The following is a 20,599-nucleotide window of genomic DNA, read 5'->3' as shown; positions in this document are numbered from 1 at the left end:
CAAACAATTTTTTATTACAACTTTTGTTTTTTTACACATTTTTTAAAAAACGTTTTCGGACATTAATTTTATGATACTAAGGAACATTTTCAATATAAAAAATCTATGTTTTTGGAATTCTAAACCAGAAAGTCCTCTTAAAGCAGTACAGTTTTTTTTATTTTTCTCGTTATGTAGGTTTATTTGAGCAAATTGTTGTTTATTTATTTATTAAAATATAATAATATCTCTTTCTTTGTATAACAATGTCGGAATATCTAATATGAAAGAAGAACTAATTAAATGCATAGATCAATCTCGAAGGGAGGGGGAAGAATTGATTATTGTAGGAGATTGGAACGCGAGAGTAGGAGAAGAACTGGGTGGATGCGACTGGGATAGACTAGATCCTTATAGAGGATACAGTAGAAATAGGAAATCCAAGGATAGAGTTCTCAACGCTGAAGGGAAAAAACTGTTAGATATTTGTGAAGAACAAGGCTTAAGAATTTTAAATGGTAGAATAGAAGGGGATAGAGAAGGAAATTGGACGTGTATCCGCGGAGAGGGAGGATCGGTTTTAGACTATATTATAGTAATGGAAAACAGTAATGAATGTCCAGTGAAAAAATTGGAAGTGAAAACTAGAATAGAATCGGACCACTTTCCAATAAGTTTTAATTTAGAATTAGATGATAAATTAATTAGGGTAAATCAGAAGGATAGAGTTAAAAAACAAAGAAAAAATATTCTTAGGTGGGAAAAAGAAAAGGGGGAGGATTATAAAAAGGAAATGGAAAGCTTATGGGAAGAGGGGGAGAAAAGCGAAAACTGGGAGGACAGATGGTCAAATTTCAAACAATGCATATGGAAAGCAGCAGAATTAGTAGAATTAGTAAGAAAAGAAAGTAATGGAAATTTCAACGTTAGAAGATGAGGTTTTGATAAAAAATGCGCAGAACAAAGATCTAAAGTGTGGGAGTGTTTAAAAAATTTCCGTAAAAAAAGAGACGATGAAAGCAGATTAAAATTGAAAGAGGAAAAAAGAAAATTGAAAAAGTTATGCGACTCAAAAGAAAAAGAAAGAAGGGAGGAAAAATGGAATAAGGTGAAAGAAAGCAAAAGCATGAATAGTTTTTGGAAGGCGATTGGGGATTTTAGACCGCGAAAAAAAAGAAAAGAGGCAGAGGAGTTGAAAAAGAAAGATGGTTCCAACATTTCCAAGGTTTACTAAACGGGGAGAATAGAGAAAATAATGTAACGACTAGGGATAACGTAACGGTAAGGAATAACTCGGAGAACGATGAAATGGATTCAAATCTAGAAACTGAAAACGACGAAGGTGATAACGACTTGAACGCTGATATATCTTTCGATGAACTAGCGAAATGCATTTTGCGAATGAAGGCAGGGACAGCTCCAGGAGAAGACGGGATACCTATAGAGTTTATAAGAGGAATCCCTAGTGTATGGCCTGCAGAGTTACACAAAGTAGTGAATGGTTTCTGGAATCAAGGGAAATTAGGAAAAGGTTGGGAGAAAGCGAGAATTATACCAATTTATAAAGAGGGGGATGAAAATGATACAAATAACTACAGGGGTATTTCCTTACTCGATACGGCTTACAAAATTTTAGCTTCAATATTAGACGACAGAATTAGAAATTGGTTGGAAAAGAACAATAAGTATATAAAGAAAATCAAGCAGGCTTCCGCAAATGTCGGTCGACCAGGGATCATATTTTTGTTTTAAACTCCATTGTTAAGAATAAATTGAAAAGAGAGAAAGGTAAATTGCATGCAGCATTTATTGATTTTAAAAAAGCTTTCAACACAGTGGATAGAAGAATTCTTTTTAGGAAGCTCTCAAATTTGGGAATTAATGGGAAAATGCTTAATATGATCAAGGAAATATATAGGGTTACATCGAACGAAGTAGTAACTGAAGAAGGACTTACGAATTCATTTGAAACGAATAGAGGAGTAAGACAAGGCTGTCCTCTTAGTCCTACGTTATTCAATATTTTTATAGAGAATATATGGATGATATTTGGGAAAGCAAAAAAGAGGGAGGCACTGTCATAGGGAAAGTCAAAATCTATTCTTTAAAGTTTGCAGATGATCTAGTGCTATTGGCAGATTTTCCAGAAGGATTAAGGCAAATGCTAAAATCACTAGAAGGGTACGTGGTTAGAAATGGATTAGAGATCAACACTAAAAAGTCGAATGTTATGGTGTTTAGGAAAGGTGGTAAATTAAAGAAAGGGGAAAAATGGGAAATTTTTGGGAAAAAGCTGGAAATCGTTAAGGAATATAAATATTTAGGGTACTGGTTTTCTTCAAGAGGATCCCACGGAAAACATGTTAAAAAAATGGCAGGAAAAATGCAGAAAGCAACAAATGCTGCTTGGGGCGTATTAACAAGAGCAAGAATAGGCTGACTAAAAACGAGACTTTTCATTATGGATATTCTGTCCAAATCTGGAGGCCTATACGGAGTCGAAACGTGGGGATGGGAAAAATGGGAGGTAATGGAGAGAGCACAAGGAAGATTCGTTAAAATGGCAATGGGATTAGACATTAACACACCAGATTATATCTGGAAAATGGAATCGGGAAGGGTTAGCCTTGATGTAGAAGCTAAACGAAGAGCGTTCAAGTACCTTATTGATATTTTAATGATGGAAGAAAACAGACTTCCAAGGATATGCCTAAATGAGGAACTGAGAAGCATTAAAAACAATTTTCCATCATCATGGGGAGCACAAGTAATAAGAGTACTCAATGATGTTGGAGATGGCAGAACGATTCATCTATTAAGTCTTGAAGGGAAAGAGAGAGATATATTTGATAATTTAAAGGAAAATATCAAAGTCAAAGAGGATCAGGAAATTCAGGGACTTTGGAATAAGATTGATAGGTCCTCGTATTGCAAAGATTTTGGAAAATGGAAAATTAAAACAGGGAGAGAAGATTACTGGGATTTAAAAGAATTAAGTTACAAGGACAAGGAACAATGGGCTAGGATTAGATGTGGTAACGTAGGAAGGGCCGGGAATAAGGGTTTTAAAGACGTAAGTTGTAGATTATGTGGTTCAAAAACGGAGGACATAGAGCATATCTAGGTATGTAAAAAAGCTAGAGAGTTGATAGAAAAAAAGTGGGTTGAGGAAGTGGATAAGGCTGCAGTCCCATGGTAGCGTTTTGCGTTGCGTTTTGTCACTAGACCATGAGTGTAAAAGAGATGCAGATATATTTTTGCTATGTTTACACTCAGGGTCTAGTGACAAAACGCAACGCAAAACGCTGCCATGGGACTGCAGCCTAAGTGGACCGATTGCGGCAGAAATGTTAATCAGCAAAAAGTTCGGGAAATTTTGTCTGGTAGGCCGAGTATAGCTCTCTGCAGATACACAAGAGCTTTCGAGGAGATAGCTAAATGTAAATAAAGCGGTTTATAGTTTTAAATGTTATAAATAATTCTAATGTATTTTTAGTTAAGTTAATTGAAACTATTCATGTTTTTAATAATTTGCAAATATGAAAAAATATGTATGGGAAATGTAAAAGGCCGAAAGGTCATACATAAATCAATAAATCTATCTATCTATAATAATATTTAATAATATTATTATTATTTTTTGATACTCAATGTATTTTAAATTGGGAAAATTGCAAAAAGAACTGCAACTTTCTATAGTTGAAATAGAAATAAATATTTGCAATTTTTGTGTTTTGTAAATGTTACAGAATAGTTCTAGAACGAAAAATTAATGAAACACCTCTTCTTGTTTAATTATGATGTTTATTAATAGACAAAAATAGATTTCACATTCATTTTTATAATCTTTTCATAAATTATCCATAGATAACATTCAATAGTTTACAAAAATATTTTATTGAAGACATTTGATTTTCTTAAAATATATAAAAATTTCTCTGACAGACAAAACTCATATAATAGTGTCTTTAATTACTACAAAAAAAAACGAAAAACATTATTTCCTAAACTTTTTTTTTTATATTTTAAAACTATTTGTAAAACACCTTCAGTCAATTTTCATTAAATTACAGTCTTCTATAATATTTTTCTAATGAAATTTCACTCGCTTTACGCACTTGTATCATAAATAACTACTTTGGAAAATTTATTTTCGAAAAATTTAATTAATTTTGAAAAAAAATACAAGTTACACTAAATTGGGGCGTATAAATTTCCCATAAAAATCATTAATTAGAATTTTTAATTTAAAGTATTTTATTAAAAATAATGATTTTTTTGACAAATTTTCATTTTTCGAATTAATATTTGACAGAATTTTTTTTTTATAATAATTTTTACTAAACAAAATTTTTAGCTACCGAATTTTTGTTTGCTAAAATTATTATTTTAAAATCATTTTCTTTACATAACTTTTTATTTAAATGAATTTTAATTTAAGCGAATTTTAATTTAACAAAATTCTTATTCAATGGAATATATTTGTTATTCGAAATTTTAAATGACAGACATTCCAGTTCATCGAATTTTTTATTCCGACAAATTAAAATTCGATGAATTCGAATTTCTGTCATTTAAAATAATAAATTCATGAAAAATATTTTTTTGATTGTTAACTACATAAAAATTTTTAAAAGGCTTTTGATACCATCGATCACCACTTATTATTCGACGAAATTATCCGAACTTGATTTATCACATAACTTCAAAGTATATTTTTTCTTCTTTGTAAAATTTATACAATCTTTTGATAACGGTTTTAGAAATTATTATCGAATTATATATATAACGAGAACATTTAATGAAAATACATTTTTCGAAACACTTAATATTTCTTTAATGTACCAGTTGTACTTATCAGATTGAAAACTAAATTTGAATTTAGTGTTAATTACAAGAAATTAACTTTAAAAAGTATTCTTTTTTTTTATTTTATTGTAACTGAACATACAAATGTTCTAATCTGACTAAATCCTTGTAAAATAATTATATACGATTTATAAATTAAAAAATGAGGTCGTTCTATTGTTTCTCCAAAATCTACACTTTTAAATTATCTTTATTCAAAAAAATTACTATAAAAATACAAACAGAAACCAAAAATTATTTTGTTTCAGTCTTGTTTATTACAAAAAAAAAAAAAAAAAAAAAAGTTAAAGGCAAAAGCCTTTTTTTCTTCATGAAATATAAATCTTTATAAAAAAAATATTCTCTTTACTTTGGCAGAATACAATATTTCTTCTAAACATTATTAATAATAATATTATAGAAAAACATAAATTTTTAATATTCTCCACTATAACAAATTATTTACACAAAAAACTATTAAATTTTGTATTAAGCAATTAAATTATCTCTTAATAGACACATTTCTTAAACAATGAACAATAATCTTATCACGGCCATTAATACCTATTTCTATTTTTATACTTTCTATTTGTATCTATATTACACGTAAATAAATCACAATTCTAAGCAATCTACTGACAAGGAGGTAGTCGTTTGATATTTTTAAATATCACATCAGATCAAAATTTATGCGATCACAATGAAAAAAAACATAGAGAATATCAAAGAATAGAAAAACACGATCCAACGCTTGCATAAAAAAAATCTTGTATAGAATAATTTTTCATAAGTATCGATTGTACCAAAAAATATTCTTCAGATCTTTCACGACTTAGTTTTGTCGATAGAAAAAATAAAATTCTCGCAAATTCCGTTTCATCTTTCTTTGGATAACTAGTCTTCATTAAAATTCTCACACTTCTTTTTTGTTGCTCATCATTTAATTTATACCAAAAATATTTAACAGCCATCTCAAGGCATTCAATCATTGAAATACGAAACATTGTTTCCTCAATGTTTTGACTATTATTGCAAAATTGATACCATGAAAATTTTCTTTTCAAATTTTCATTTTGACAGCCAATTATAAAATGTTTTTTATCATCCATTTGCAATAAATTTTTCCAATACGCTATCACATTATAACTTGAAGAAGTATAAATTGTCTCCAAATAGAAATTATCAAATCTCTCGTCCTCGGGAATTTTCTCCCATAAATTTGGAATATAATCATCAAAACAAAGAATGCATGCAATATTAAAGAGTTTTTTATATTTCAATTGTTTTTTATTGTACCAATTGTGAAAAATTTTCTTTTTATCAATAGTGCCGTAATTAGTCCAAAAAATTTCTGAGCTCGCGTCAATGTTTAATTCCAAAATTTTGGCAACAAATTTTCTCCAATGACAAATTTGCAATCCAGTAATTATAATGGAATTTTTTAAATTTGCTCTTACATTCAATGACAATGGTAAATTATGGAGAATTGCCACTAAATTACTTGTCAATTGTTGATTCCATTTTTGATATAAAAAACAATCGTCATCAGAAGGATAAAAGTTATCGAAAAATAAATCAATTTGCTGTTTAGTTTCATTTTTATTCCAAATAGTCGTCGCTATTTTTAGCATACAGAGACGCTGTAAATTTAATTCCGGTTTCATTTTTCCCTTATTAATTTTTTCCATTTTCAAGAATCTGTAAAAATTTTTGTCAATTTCATATAAAGCTGAATTAACGGTTTAAAACCTCAGGCCTCGGAAATTGTACAACTTGTTCGAATTTTTTTTTGTTACATTTTTTACAAAATTTTTAACTAAAATTCTTCTCTAAATTAATTATTTTCAAAAATTTTAATGAAATTATTCACAAATTCAATTTTTTAAAATTATTTTTCAATTAAAAATTTTATGAAAGTCAATAATTGTTTAAATTTAAAAAATTAAAGAAGATTTAAAAAAATTAACAACTAAATTACCAAAATTTTTAATTTAAAACCTTTTAAAATTTTCCATCTAAAACTTTCTGAAATTCAATTATTTTTAATGATTTTTATTATATTCTTCGAAAATTTTCAGTTATTTAAAAGTATTTTTCAATTAAAAATTTTTTAAATTCAATTTTTTTCTGTAATTTCTAATAAATTTTTTAGCAACAAAAATCCCAAAAAATTTTTAAAAAAATATCACTGGAAGTTCAATTATTTTCAAAACTCTAAATTGTAAATATTTGAAAATTCAATTACTTTAAAAAAAAATTAAAACAAATTATTTGATAAATAATTTTTAATTCTATAAAATTTAATTATTATCTAAAATTTAACAAAAATTCAATTTTTTAAAAATAATTTTGATAATATTCTTCGAAGATTCAATTATCTGAAAGCATTTTTCAATTAAAAATTTTTAAAGTTCAATTTTTCTCTGTAATTTGTTATATAAATTCTTCAGCATCAGAAATTACCAAAAATTTTAATAAAAAAATTACTTTAAGTTTAATTATTTTCAAAAATCTGAATTGTAAATATTTGAAAATTCAATTATTTCTAAAAAAAAAAAAAAATGGTTATCTAAAATTATTTTCGATTCTGTAAAGTATTTGATGATCGTCTGAAATTTAACAAAATCTTTTGAAATTCAACTATTTCTAAAAAAAAAATTCCAACTGTAACTCTTCCAAAATTCAATTATTTTCAAAAATTTTAATATTTCTTAAAAAATTCAATTATTTAAAAAAGTTTCAAATAAAAACTTTAAAATTGAATTGTTGTCAGAAATTTAAAAACAAAAACTACAGCAGTTTAAATTTGTTGAAAATTTATTTCAAATTTAAAATTTTAAATTCGAATAAATTGCTTAAATCAGACCACAAAAAAAATTTTTTAAACAAAACTTTAAGAATTTATTATAGAAATTTGTGCTAGTGAATTAAAATTTTGAAAATTTGTTTTAGTTCGATTCTGAAATATTCGAGATAAATATTCTTAATAATTTTCTAATAGAATTATTTCTATTAAGGAATTAATTAAATTACAAAAATTTCAAAAAAAAAAAACGTAATTAACGTTGATGCGTATTTTAAAAAAAATATGAGCATTCAAAATTTGAATTTTTTTAAAAATGTTATATATCTCGAAAATGTCTTGAAAAAAAAATCGAAAATAATCATGAATTTCTTTTTTGTAGAGTACAAAAAAGATAAAGAAATTTTAATATTCATATTATGCAACATTAATGGAAAATTAGTTTTAACGATCATGTCATGAATGGAAATACTTATTGAACTTTCGTATTCCTTTATTTAATTTTGAGTGGAATATGATTAAAAACTGAATTAATCACCTTTTATTATTTTCTAATAATTTTTTTTCAATTGTAAAATGTTTTTCTAGTTCAATGAAATTTATTTTTTTTTAAATTATAATTTATCTATTTCTCTTAAAATGAAAATTACCTTCTTTCACTTTCAAAGTTTAAAAATCGTTATTTCTCCGAAATCCTCAGTTTCTTTGTCGTATTGTAAACAAGACCATCAAACTAAAAAGAAACAAAAAAAAAACAAATTCAATATTTAATTCAAAGATACTTGCTTCTACATGAATTCAATTTTTAAATGAAAAATGCAAATTCAAAATAAATATTTCAAGTTTCAAAAAATACATTAATATAAAAATAAAAACTAAGATAAAAAAAAGAATCGTTGTTGTAAAAATATTTATTACTGTTTTTTTAAATACAAAAGTAACAAATATATGTAAATATAATATTTTTAAAAAAATACATTATTTATTCGTTGAAAAAAATTGATTTTCAATTTAATTCTCTCATATAATAAACAAATCCAATTTCATGGGATAATTCGTAATAAACTTTCTTCTTGTCTTTTATTTTGTTAATGTTCAAAAGATTTCTTCTTTTCGAAATTATTCTCTTCTGGAAATTTTGATCATTAATTTAAGATCCAGATGAATAATTTTAAATATTTCAATTTATCGTCGTAAGATTGTATTAAAGTTTAAAAATTATATATCATAAATAATTCTTCGCACAATTAATTAATGACAGTAGCATCTCAATAATTTAATCGTTTCTCAATCATTGATTAATGTTCTTTTTCAACGTTATGTTTGAGAAATTGTACATTTTCAATTTGTCATATTAATGGCAGAATTTTTTTTTCATATTTTCGAAAAAAAGACATTGTCAATCGATATTTTTCTAATCTCCAGTAATTGTAATCAATTGTAATTCTATTTTCCAATTTTCAAACAGATAAATATTTTGTAGATTTAATTCGACTTTTATTTCCATTTTTTTCAACTTTCTTTCCACTTTTTATTTCCATCCATTTATTCATTTTTTTTTCTAAGTTTGTGTCCAATTTTTGTTTATATTAATTTTTAAACTTGATGTAATACCCTCTGTTTCTTTTTCTGCAATTATTTTTTATTTTCAATATTTCTGTAAAATTAAAAATTTCTCTAAAAGCTTTTTTGTCGAAAAAAAAATTTCATTATTATTTTTATTATAATTATATATCTTATTATATTAGTTTTTATTATATTTGTGCACTTTGATTAAATTTTGAATGAAATTGAATTTGCATTAAACAATTTGAAAAATTGAACTCTGAAAATCCAAAAAGAAGATAAAAATTAAACATTCAATTGTTAACACCAATACAAATATAGTTTGTTTTAATGACACTAAATTAATATTCCTTTAACACAAATGTATTATTAATTCATGATTTTTATCGTAACTTAATGTATAACATGAAATTAAATTTTCAAATGAGAATAATGTTTTAAAAATAATTAAAAATAAATATTTTATACTTAAATTTATTTTTTTTTAAATTTATTTAATAATCTGTAATTAAAAAAGAATATCTATATGTGTTTTTTTAATTATCATTAAAAAAAATTTTTTTAAACAAAGATGTATAAAAATTAAAAAAAAATTACATATAATTAAATATTTACAAATTTAAAATAATATAATTCATTTTTTTAATCAATTTAGATTTCATAATTAAAATATTTTTAATTTAAGTTTGTTAATAATAAATTTTTTTATATAAATCTTTTTATACAGAATAACAAATTTTCAATTAATTTTATTAGAAAAAAATTGATTTTGTATTTTTATTTACTAATAATTATTATTATTATTATTTATTAATAACAACATTTTTTTCAACAAATTCCTCGATTAATTTTTTCCTGATGTTAAAAAAATTCGTTTTGTATTTAAAGGAATTTTTTTTATAATTGAATTATAAAAACAATTATTATATTTATCAGATATTGTAACTTAAATATATTTAAAAATAATCCATAATATAAATTTTTATTTATAAGTAATTATAACATATGTTTGCATCCATATGGAATTTAAAAAATATTTTGAATTATAAATAAATAATAAAATAATCTCGTTCTTAGGTAATAATCTGAGATTATCTGTTTTTAACAATTTTTACGCGGAATTTTATTGACATCGACAAATCTCACACACATGATTAAAAGAAAATTATTAATAATTGATTAAAAAATGCAATAATGAAGAACAATGAAATATAATTAAAATATATTTTTTTGGAAAAATTATTTAAAACAATATAAAATTAATTTTAAATCAATTTATAATGAAAAATAATATAAATAAATTTAAAACATAACCTCAAAATAATTGTGTCAATACGCAAATTTTTAATGAAATTTATTCTGCTATATACCTATTTTCCATAATTCACAGCAATTTCAGTCTTATTATGAGGAATTAATTAACAAAATTAAAAATGATATTAAACTTATAAATGTAAGCAAGGGCAAAATGTTATGTTTTTCATCATTTTACCCTTTCAATTGTTAAAACTCTAATTAATGAGGTAACTAAAAATTTCGTCTCCCTGTGTCTGAAAAATTTTTTTAGCACTTACCTTTGTTCATATTTTTCGTATTTTATTTCTATATTTTTCAATTTAACTGTGCGCGCAACATTTATTAATATTTATTATAAAGTAATTCAAATTGTTAAAAACAGGTGTGTATTAATTGTTTATATTTTTTCAAATTAATTTTGTCAGTAACGTAACAATGCCACAAAAAATTCAAATAATCCCTCTTTTTTTTTGTCTTCTTCAAATACTCGAACAATTTATTTTATTTGTGTACATGAATAATAATATTGTATTCAAACAAAGTAAATTTAATAATTTTTTTACCACTAAATTAAAATATTTTTCTTTTTCTGATAAAAATTCAATTAGCCGGTTTTTGGACATAATGACGGCCCTGAACCGGTTATTTTGACAGTTTCGTAAATTTTTTTTTTTTGACGTTTATCAAAACTTTTTTTGAATTAAAAAATTTCAAAAGCAAATTCTTTTCTACAATTAAGTTATTGATATCGTAAATAGGTTCAATGAACCCTGGGGCAAAATTTCATCAGGTAATTAGAAGCACATTATGTCGTCTTTTTCTTATAAATAGTCCGATTACTTGAGATAGATTTCAAGTGTGAGAAACGTAGTGGGCGTCACCGCAGCGTCGTCTTAGGTTTTTTTAGCATTGCGTGACTAGTCGTCGTAGTGTTAAGTTGTATACAACGATCGATTTTGTTTTTTAATTCACGAAAAGAAAACTTAATAACTCACCTTTCTTTTCTTTTCTATTGTAAGAAAAAATTTCACTTTTCCAATTTCCGAACAAATTGTGTGCTTTCATCTTATTCTTCAGTGTTGTCAAACGAGAATAACAAAAATCAAGAAATCAAAATGTCACAACAACAATACTATCCATTCAAGGTAAGATTCAAAAAAAAAAATTTCAACAAATTTTATCTTACATTATCAAAAAGTAAAGAAAAAAATGTTATGTTATTTATCACGAGTTTAATTCTTTGGATAATTTAGGTTAGAAAAATGATTTCACTATTTTTTTTCTCCTTTTTTTATTGCATTACAATGTTTTATATTTGAAGAATGATGTCATTTATTAGCAGGAGAATATAAATTTGTTTGATAATTGAAAAATAATGATTTCCTTCCTTTAAATTAAAAAGGCGAAATTCTATATTATTTTCGGGTTTTCTAACCTATAAAAATAGTGCGAAAATTTTGAAAATATTTTTTAATTTATATAAAATTGATGCTGCTTTTGGATTTTTTTTTTTTTTTTTTTTTGCAAAATTTCTACATTAAAATATTTTTTCACTAAAAGCAAAAAAATATGTAAAATAATAATAGAAAATAATTTTAATTTTGAAAAAGTAGTTTTATTTTTATTTCAGCTTCAAGCGAAAATTGAAATAGCTATTTTTGTTTCTGTGAGATTGTAAAAAGTTTTAAATGAACTTTTATTAGTTCAAAAACTTTTTTACGAACCCATAAAAATCCATTAAATCAACTGAGAAAGTTGTTTTTTGAAATTTTCAATATAAAATTTTGTTAAACAAAAATTAATTAAAATAGCGCATTTAAGAATTAAATTTAAAAAAATATTTTTACAATTATGTTTTTTTGTACTATTTTAAAAGTTTTGCATTTTTTTTTTTAATAACATCCGCAGTATTTGTATAGTAATTATATTAATTTAATAAATGTTAATTATATGCAGTAAATAAGTTATTACTAAACTGAACAAAAAAAAGTAATTTTTGGATAATTTTTTTCTTTTCTAAAAGATGAAATTGTACTACTATAGAAACTGGATTTTCAAGGACGAATCGTGTAACATTTTTCAAGTGCAAATTATGCAATTTTTGCCAAGAACAGGATTTCAATGATAGGTTTATTTACTTATTCAAGGCAAATGGGTTTACTGCACTGTTTATTTAACCAAATTATTATTTAATTTTCTTTTATAATTTGCCATTAAATTGCAAAAAAATTTCTGATTTTATATTTTTTTTTAAATAGTTAATTATTTTTTTTTTAAATTAAAACCTGCAATTAATTATTCTAAATTTTTTATTCGATTTAGCGTTAAAAATGTATTTTAAAAAAAAATTAAAACATCAAGAACTCATTTAAATTTAATTATGAAATTTTACATTATTATAAAAATGCCTCCAATAATATATAGGTATTTGTAAAATTCGATTTAGCGTTAAAAATGTATTTAAAAAAAAAATAAAAAAACAAGAACTGATTTAAATTTAATTATGAAATTTTAATTGAAATTTTAATAAATTTAATATAATTTTTTTAAATTGATTTTTTTAAACAAAAGCGAATTTTCAAAAATTTTACATTATTATAAAAATGCCTCCAATAATATATAGGTATTTGTAAAATTCGATTTAGCGTTAAAAATGTATTTAAAAAAAAATAAATAAAAAAACAAGAACTGATTTAAATTTAATTATGAAATTTTAATTGAAAATTTGATTAAATTTAATATAATTTTTTTAAATTGATTTTTTTAAACAAAAGCAAATTTTCAAAAATTTTACATTATTATAAAAATGCCACCAATAATATATAGGTATTTGTAAAATTGTTCAGTCAGAATTTTGAAAAAGCAAAATTTGTACTACTAATTTTATCAAACAATATTTAAAAAAAAAAATTTAGTAGGTACTATAACTTACTTTTTTTGTTAATTTGCATTTATTTCTTAAAATCAGTCCGAAAATTTGTTTTTGCAATAATATTTCTAAAAAGATTTTCATTTTGTTCAAAATCAACAAAATAAAATTATTTTTAAATTATGTAAAACTCTTAATTTATTAAAAATAAAATTCAATTTTTTATGTTCTGTTTGTTCTGAACGTTCATATGAACAAAAAATTTGTTTTGTAGTTTTTTAAGTTCAAATTTTATTAGTTTTTATATTAAAAAAATAAATAAATAATTTAATAAATATTGAATAAATTTATTACTTTTTCATTGCAGTAGTAATTTTTAAAAATTTTAGACCCAAAAAATGGTTTTATTCATTTGCAAGTTGAAAACTTCAATCACATAATTTTTAATTTTCAATAATTGTAAAATTCAATTATTATGTAATTTGTTATTAAAGTAATTTTTAAAATTCATTAATTTTGTCTTATTCAATAATTTTTAAAATTGAATTTTTTTACTAATTCAATTTCAACCATTTTCCCCAAATTATGATTTAAATAGAATAGAAGGAAAAGAGAAATAAAAATAATTAAATAAAAAATTACAGTGCACCCCAACGGTTTATCCCGCCGAGCCATTCAATGCAAATGCTGATGCAGAAACATTGAGAAAGGCAATGAAAGCTTTTCACACTGACGAAAAGGCCATCATCGATGTTTTGACCCATCGTGGTATCGTTCAACGTCTTGAGATTGCCGAGGCATTCAAAACTCTCAACGGCAAAGATTTGATATCCGAATTGAAAAGTGCTCTCAGCGGCAAATTGGAGAGTGTGATTGTCGCCCTTATGACGCCATTGCCACATTATTATGCACAAGAATTGCACGATGCTGTCGCTGGACTTGGTACCGATGAGGAAGCAATTGTTGAAATTCTCTGCACCCTCAGTAATTATGGAATTCGCACCATTGCTACATTCTACGAAAATCGTAAGATTTTTTTTTCTCTCTCTTCTTTAATTTTAAATTTATTTATTTCCCATTTTTTTTAACCCAATAATTTTTAAAAATTTTGCAAATTTTTTAAGCATTTGGAAAAAAAATCAAACAATTTTATATAATTGATATAAAAATATTTTTTAAATTGGTTAATTGAAAAATTTGGAATAATTATTTATTAGTTATTTTACTGGTAAATTATTTTTAATTTTAAAATACTTTATATTTTACTTTATTATTTGATTCTTTCCTTTTTGATTTATCATTAATAATACATAAAAATAAATTCAATTCAAAGATAAAAAAAATATAAATGATTTATACTTATGAATAAATAATTATACTAATAAAAAGACACAATTAAAATAAAATTTAAAATTAATTTGTAAATTAGTTTTCATTAGGAATATTATTTTGAAATTGATTTCATTTATTATTTTTAAATATCGATTTTTAGAGAAATAACTTTTTAATATTAATTTTTTAATTCCTAGTGTAATTAAATTAGTTTATTGAATGCTATTTTTTCTTTTGAAATTTTTGATATTTCGAAACTCGAAGAGTAAACGAAAAGCCTACTTTGTTTGTCCTTCAACGTCTGTAACTTTCATCTTGAAATCAAATATATTATTGTGTTTCGATTATTTTCTAAAACTATTTTTAAAGATTTTTTTTTTTTAAACTTAATTGGATTTTGCTATATAAAGTTAATATTAAATTAAATTAATAAATAAAATTTGAATAAAAATTTAATAAATAAAAATGGAGAATAGAATAGTACAAAATGATTTTTAAAAAAATATATTTAAAATAGTTTTTTAATAATTTTCAAAAAAGTATAATTTTTGTGTCATGAATTCCAAGTAATGTAAATCATAGATTTTCTTTTTTTATTTTTTTTTTGAAGCGATTTCTAGTAAATGAGTCAGTGTAATTCCTCTTTCTTTAAAAGAAACAAGAACTGCACTGAAGTCATTAAACGTACATATGAAAAGAAGGACAGTGAGTAGGCATCTATATTTATAAGAATGCTAGCAAATATGATGTCATCACTTTTACGAGATAGTCAATTATTGATGATACGTGATGCTGTATACCTGTTAGCATTTTAAAAATACATTCATTGATTTTGTTCAATTTCACTCGAGTTATTTTTTTTATATATTTTATTTGTTTTTAAAATTCTTCTGATTCTGTTTTAAATTAAAAATAATTATAAATTAATTATTCTTATTTTGTAGGTTTTTCTTCTTGGTTTGAAAATGATTTAATCAGTTAATGATATTTTTTCCTTTTTTTTTAAATTATTTTTCATTACAATCACTAAGTTGTTTCAACAATTTTACTTTGTATCATTTTTTACTTGTTTTATAAATTTTATCATTTTTTACTATTTTTCTCGTATTATTTGGTTATTCTGTAACATTTTTAAAATTGTTTCTTTTTTTTTTTGCAATACTTTTTCTATTATATATTAAAATTTAAAACATACAATTTTTTTCATTTTGTTCAATCCTTTTTGTTTTATTTATAATTTAATTAAAAACAAGATTTTTTATATTATTTATCTACTTTTGTATTTTTTATATTACTAATTTTTATTTTATTTGTGTTTTCTTTCATTTATTCTACTTTTTTTTAATAATTTTTTTCAATATTTTACTGTTTTTTTACTTATTTTATTATATATAAACTGTTTTTTTTCATTTTATTCAAATATTGAATTTACAAGAACAAAAAATTTTTTCAACATTATTTTAAAGGAGTTTAAAAATTTTTATTTTTACAGTTTACGGAAGAACTTTGGAACATGACTTGAAAGGCGATACTTCTGGACATTTTAAACGTCTCTTGGTTTCATTGTGTCAAGCAAATCGTGATGAAAATCAAACCGTTGATCACAATCAAGCCGTTGAAGATGCACAAGCTCTCTTTGATGCCGGTAAGTGAAAGAAAAATTACCTTGAATTTTAAAAAATTTGTCAGGGTTACCACGCTAACTGAAAACTGAAACTTAGTCATTTTTCCCAACGAAATTCAAATCAAAAAAATTAAATGTGCATTTTCAAAGATTAACATGTTACATTTTTAAAAATAATTGAATTTCAGACAATTTTAAATTGGAATTTTTTGTACATTCATATTCCTGAATTTTTATTATACAAATTTCAGACAATAATTAAATTTTAGAAAATTTTTGATTTAAAATTTTTTTGAATAATGAAATTGGAATTTGTTGTAAATTTGAATTGCTTAAGATTTTTTTTTTTTTTTTTTTTTACAAATTTTTAACAATAATTGAGTTTTAGAGAATTTTTAATTAAAAATATTTGCAAATAATTGAAATTTTAAAGAATTTTCATTAAAATTTTTTTATTTATTAAATTTTCCAAGTTTATAAGTTAAATTTTTTGTTAATGATTAAATTTTAAAAGATTTTCAATTGAAAATTTGAAAAATATTTAAAAGTATGAAAATTTTATAATTTTAATTTGATAATTGCCTAAATAATTAAATTATTGGAGAATTTTTTGAAAATTATAAAATTTCCAGAATTTTAGTTAATTTTTTTTTATAAATAAATAAATTATATCGAAATAAATCAATATTGAATGAGTTGTAATTAAAAGTTTTGACTTTTTCTCTATTTAAAAGATTTTAAACTAAAAATTTCAAAAATAACTTTTTTAAATGAAATTAATGTATTAAAAGCAATAATTTTAATTTGGTAATTGCTTAAATAATTAAATTATTGAAGAAGTTTATTGAATTTTTTTTTTGAAATGATTTTATAAATAACATAATTGAATATGGATTTAATAGAAATAATTCAGATTTCATTCAGATCGAATTTTCATATGTCACTATTTTTTAAAATAGAATCATTTTATAAAAAAAACAAAATTCGAAAATGTTAGGAGAAAAAACCAAAATATTGTCTGGAAATCAGGGAAAATTATAATAAAAATTTTGTACAAGAAAAAAAAAAACATAAAACAATTTCTCTTTCGTTTTTCAGGAGAAAAACAATGGGGTACCGATGAATCGAAATTCAATCAAATTTTGGTGACACGTAGCTATCAACAACTACGTCAAACATTTTTGGAATATGACAAACTCGCTGGACATGATATCACGGTAGCAATCAGTAAAGAATTCTCCGGCTCTATTGAGAAAGGTCTTCTTGGAATTGGTAAGCAATAAAAAAAAATTGTTTATAAATTAAAATAATAATGTAAATTTTAATAAAAAAAAAAAAATATTTTAAAAATATTTTATATGTGGTAAATTTTTTTTAATTCTAAAATATTAAAAGGTTGCAAATTATTATTAAATTTTTTTTTTAATAGTCTATTTTCTTTTTCGTTTACAGTGAAATGCGTCAAGAGTAAAATTGCTTTCTTCGCTGAAAGACTTTATGCAAGTATGCACGGTCTTGGAACCAAGGATCGTACTTTAATTCGAATTATTGTTTCTCGAAGTGAAATTGATCTTGGTGATATTAAAAAGGCGTTTAACACCGTTTATGGAAAAGATTTGGAGTCCTACATTACCGTGAGTTTTATTTTATTCATTTTATTTACTTTATATTTATTTTTTCTATTTTTAATTAATTAATAAATAAAATAATAATATATTATTAATAAGTATATATATAATAAAAAAATTAAAATAAATTTTAAAAATAAATAAAAAAATGTTTATTTTTTCATTTTTTTTTTATTTTAGTTAATTTTTGTTTTTAATTATTCATTATGTTATAATTTTTTTTTTTTTATTCTTTTGTTATTTAATTTATTTACTTACTAGATTAGAAATGCAGAAATTACTATAAATTTTTTTTAAATTGAACTTTGGTGTAAAAAAACTGGAATTTAAATTTATAAATATAATAAGTTACCTTTTTAATTATATAAAAAATATTTTATTTTTCCCGAAATTATAATGAACAAATTTTTTTTTTCTTCTTCTTTTAGGGTGATACATCGGGTGATTACAGGAGAGCTCTTCTCAGTCTCGTAAAAGATTCACCATAAGATGTCGAAAAAAGAAGAAAACAAATTTTTACAATTTTTCTACGTGTCGCTCGCTTTGTTGGTGCACTGCCTAAAAAAAATCAAATGAATCTCTTATCGTCTTATGACATTTATACACAAATTTTTTTGAAAAGCTTCAATGCTTTTAATTAATCAACTTGAATAATTTTGAAAAGTTGAACGAGTAAGCGACCAGAATCAACGAAAAATTTAATTTAATACATATCTGTAAATTTTTGTTCTTTTTTTTTGTGTGTGAGAGGGTAAAAGACAAGGCATTTATTTTTTTTTCATTTTTTTAAGGTAACAGTTTAATAATGAAATCAAAATTTGGCTATTTATCCTCTATTTTTTTTTTAGTCAATCAAGTAGAAACAGATTTTTGTCTTAGTTATTTTCAAATTATTATTTTTTATTTAATTAGAAAAGATGTTTCTTTATTCGAGCAAATTGTAAAAAAAAAATGTTAAAAGAATTATTTTGTTCTTTATAGAAGTTTAATTATTGACAAATTATTAATTTTTTTTCTTATTGACAAATCATTGTTATTTGATGAGGCATTGTCATATATTATATTTATATATATAAAATTGTTACTATTGGAAAATCTGGTGCTTGAAAAACAAAAAAAAAGAAATTGTCTTTTGCTATAAGATAAAAAAAAGAGGCTTCAATTTTTTTTTCTAATGTTGCCTTATACACATATATTTGTATATAAATATAATACATTATATATTATATATATATATATATTCATATTTTTTTATGCAATTTTGCTATTGTCACTGTTTCAAGATTATACGTCTCTATTTTCTACAGAAAAAAAAAAAATTATATTATTTATTGACAATTGGTTGTTTCTCATTTGAAACTCCATACAAAGCAATGTTCACGCGTCAGTGTTGAAAATTTTAAATGCAAAAATAAAGAAATTAACATTAATTTTCTCCAATATTATTTATTTCCCTTTTTTCACGAAAACATTTCATTTTTTTTTTGTATTTTATATTCTAAGTTAATCTTCTATTCCATCTGATGTGATCTAAAAATGAAAAATAAAACAAATTTTATTTTATTTTTACATTTTGTTGAAAGATAAAAAAAAAAAAAAAATTACCTGAAATGTCATTGAAGTTATTCGCCTTAATGAAGATTTTATAATTTTCGCTGCAAATTGATTTTGTTTTATTGAAGCCAACATTAATCGTCGATGCATTCGATTGGCCGTCACTTCACCACCAGAACTGACAAGTTGAAAATTTTTTATCTCATTGTGTAATTGATTTTTCATTTCGTTTGTGACTATTATCACAATATTTGAAAGTGACAATTCTCTTAATAATTTTAATATATAAAAATAGGATTGCGTTCGTTTCCAACTGTCAGTTTGAAATTGAATTAAATGAGATAAACTGTCCACAATCAGAAGGCGAACCTTAGATGAAAAAAATTTAATTTTAACACTTAATTTTTAAATTAAAATATGAAATTTTTAATATAATTAATAATTTTCAGTAAATTCGATCATTTTTTTATTTTTATTAATCGTCTCCCACTTTTGAATTTTTGAAATCTAATGCCAAATTCGTAATCAGCGACCCCGAAAACCCCTGAGAAGTCGTTTTTTTTTAAATTTGACTTATTTTGAATTTTTCTTATTTTAGTGGCCATTTTGGAGGCGCCATTTTGAATTTTTAGAAACATCGAATTTATATAAATTAGAGAAATTTTTTTCTTATCAGAGAATGGATGAAAAATATCGTAATTAAAATTAAATAAAATCTCATATAATATAATTATAAATAATTAAAAATTAAATTCGATTTTTTAATTAATATTAAAATTACCTCTGGATTTTTCTTGACAAGTTTTACTATATTTTCGATAGTGTCATATAATTCAGTAACTGTCTGTGGAGAGAAAACGGCGATACTTTTCAAAATACATTCATTATTTAATGATAAATTTTTATATCGATTCCTGTATCCCTGAATTATATCTGAAAAAAAATTTTATTTTTCTTTTATATTTCAATTTTATTGTTTTTTTTTATGTTTGTAAGTTTGTATTTTCAAAACTCCCTCACAAAAGTATCGAAAGAAAAAAATTTGGCGCGAACTTTAAAATGAATTTTGGTTTTTGTAAAGCAAGGTTTTAAAAATTTAT

At 22.9% G+C, this 20,599-nt stretch overlaps 3 protein-coding genes across 4 annotated transcripts in view; 1 reads left to right on the top strand and 2 right to left on the bottom strand.

The window, feature by feature from the left end:
- Positions 1–10,726, bottom strand: part of LOC127284960 (uncharacterized) — a 54,634-nt gene extending 43,908 nt beyond the window's left edge. The window contains exons 1-3 of one of the 2 annotated variants that reach the window (XM_051310696.1): positions 10,567–10,726; positions 8,281–8,363; positions 5,115–6,525 (exon numbers count right to left, since the gene is read on the bottom strand). In XM_051310696.1, the coding sequence (XP_051166653.1) occupies positions 5,550–6,515 (966 nt within the window). In that variant the 5' untranslated portion in view covers positions 6,516–6,525; positions 8,281–8,363; positions 10,567–10,726 and the 3' untranslated portion in view covers positions 5,115–5,549. Of the gene's footprint in view, positions 1–5,114; positions 6,526–8,280; positions 8,364–10,566 lie in introns of those variants that run through there. The other variant, XM_051310697.1, reaches the window with a different exon arrangement.
- A 432-nt stretch (positions 10,727–11,158) lies between these two features.
- Positions 11,159–19,375, top strand: LOC127284959 (annexin B9). Its single transcript, XM_051310695.1, has 6 exons — positions 11,159–11,637; positions 14,006–14,387; positions 16,186–16,338; positions 17,416–17,589; positions 17,770–17,951; positions 18,374–19,375. The coding sequence occupies exons 1-6, from the start codon at positions 11,608–11,610 to the stop codon at positions 18,431–18,433; spliced, it is 981 nt and encodes a 326-aa protein (XP_051166652.1). The 5' UTR covers positions 11,159–11,607; the 3' UTR covers positions 18,434–19,375.
- LOC127284958 (uncharacterized) overlaps positions 19,372–20,599 on the bottom strand; it is a 29,564-nt gene continuing 28,336 nt past the window's right edge. Inside the window, exons 5-7 of the mRNA XM_051310694.1 lie at positions 20,281–20,432; positions 19,551–19,868; positions 19,372–19,475 (exon numbers count right to left, since the gene is read on the bottom strand). Of these exons, the coding sequence (XP_051166651.1) occupies positions 19,449–19,475; positions 19,551–19,868; positions 20,281–20,432 (497 nt within the window). The 3' untranslated portion in view covers positions 19,372–19,448. The remainder of the gene's footprint in view (positions 19,476–19,550; positions 19,869–20,280; positions 20,433–20,599) is intronic.

Source organism: Leptopilina boulardi, unplaced genomic scaffold, assembly GCF_019393585.1.
Source record: "Leptopilina boulardi isolate dan_hultmark-lab unplaced genomic scaffold, ZJU_Lbou_2.1 LbouV2_327, whole genome shotgun sequence".
Lineage (NCBI taxonomy): Eukaryota > Metazoa > Arthropoda > Insecta > Hymenoptera > Figitidae > Leptopilina > Leptopilina boulardi.
Note: the sequence above shows the minus strand (reverse complement) of the source record. Positions and strands in the feature narration are given on the sequence as shown.

Coding starts and splice junctions, on each gene's coding strand:
- LOC127284959 (XM_051310695.1), top strand. CDS start 11,608: ATGTCACAACAACAATACTATCCATTCAAG. Junction 11,638..14,005: donor AACAATACTATCCATTCAAG/GTAAGATTCAAA, acceptor AAAAAATTACAG/TGCACCCCAACGGTTTATCC. Junction 16,339..17,415: donor ACAAGCTCTCTTTGATGCCG/GTAAGTGAAAGA, acceptor TTCGTTTTTCAG/GAGAAAAACAATGGGGTACC.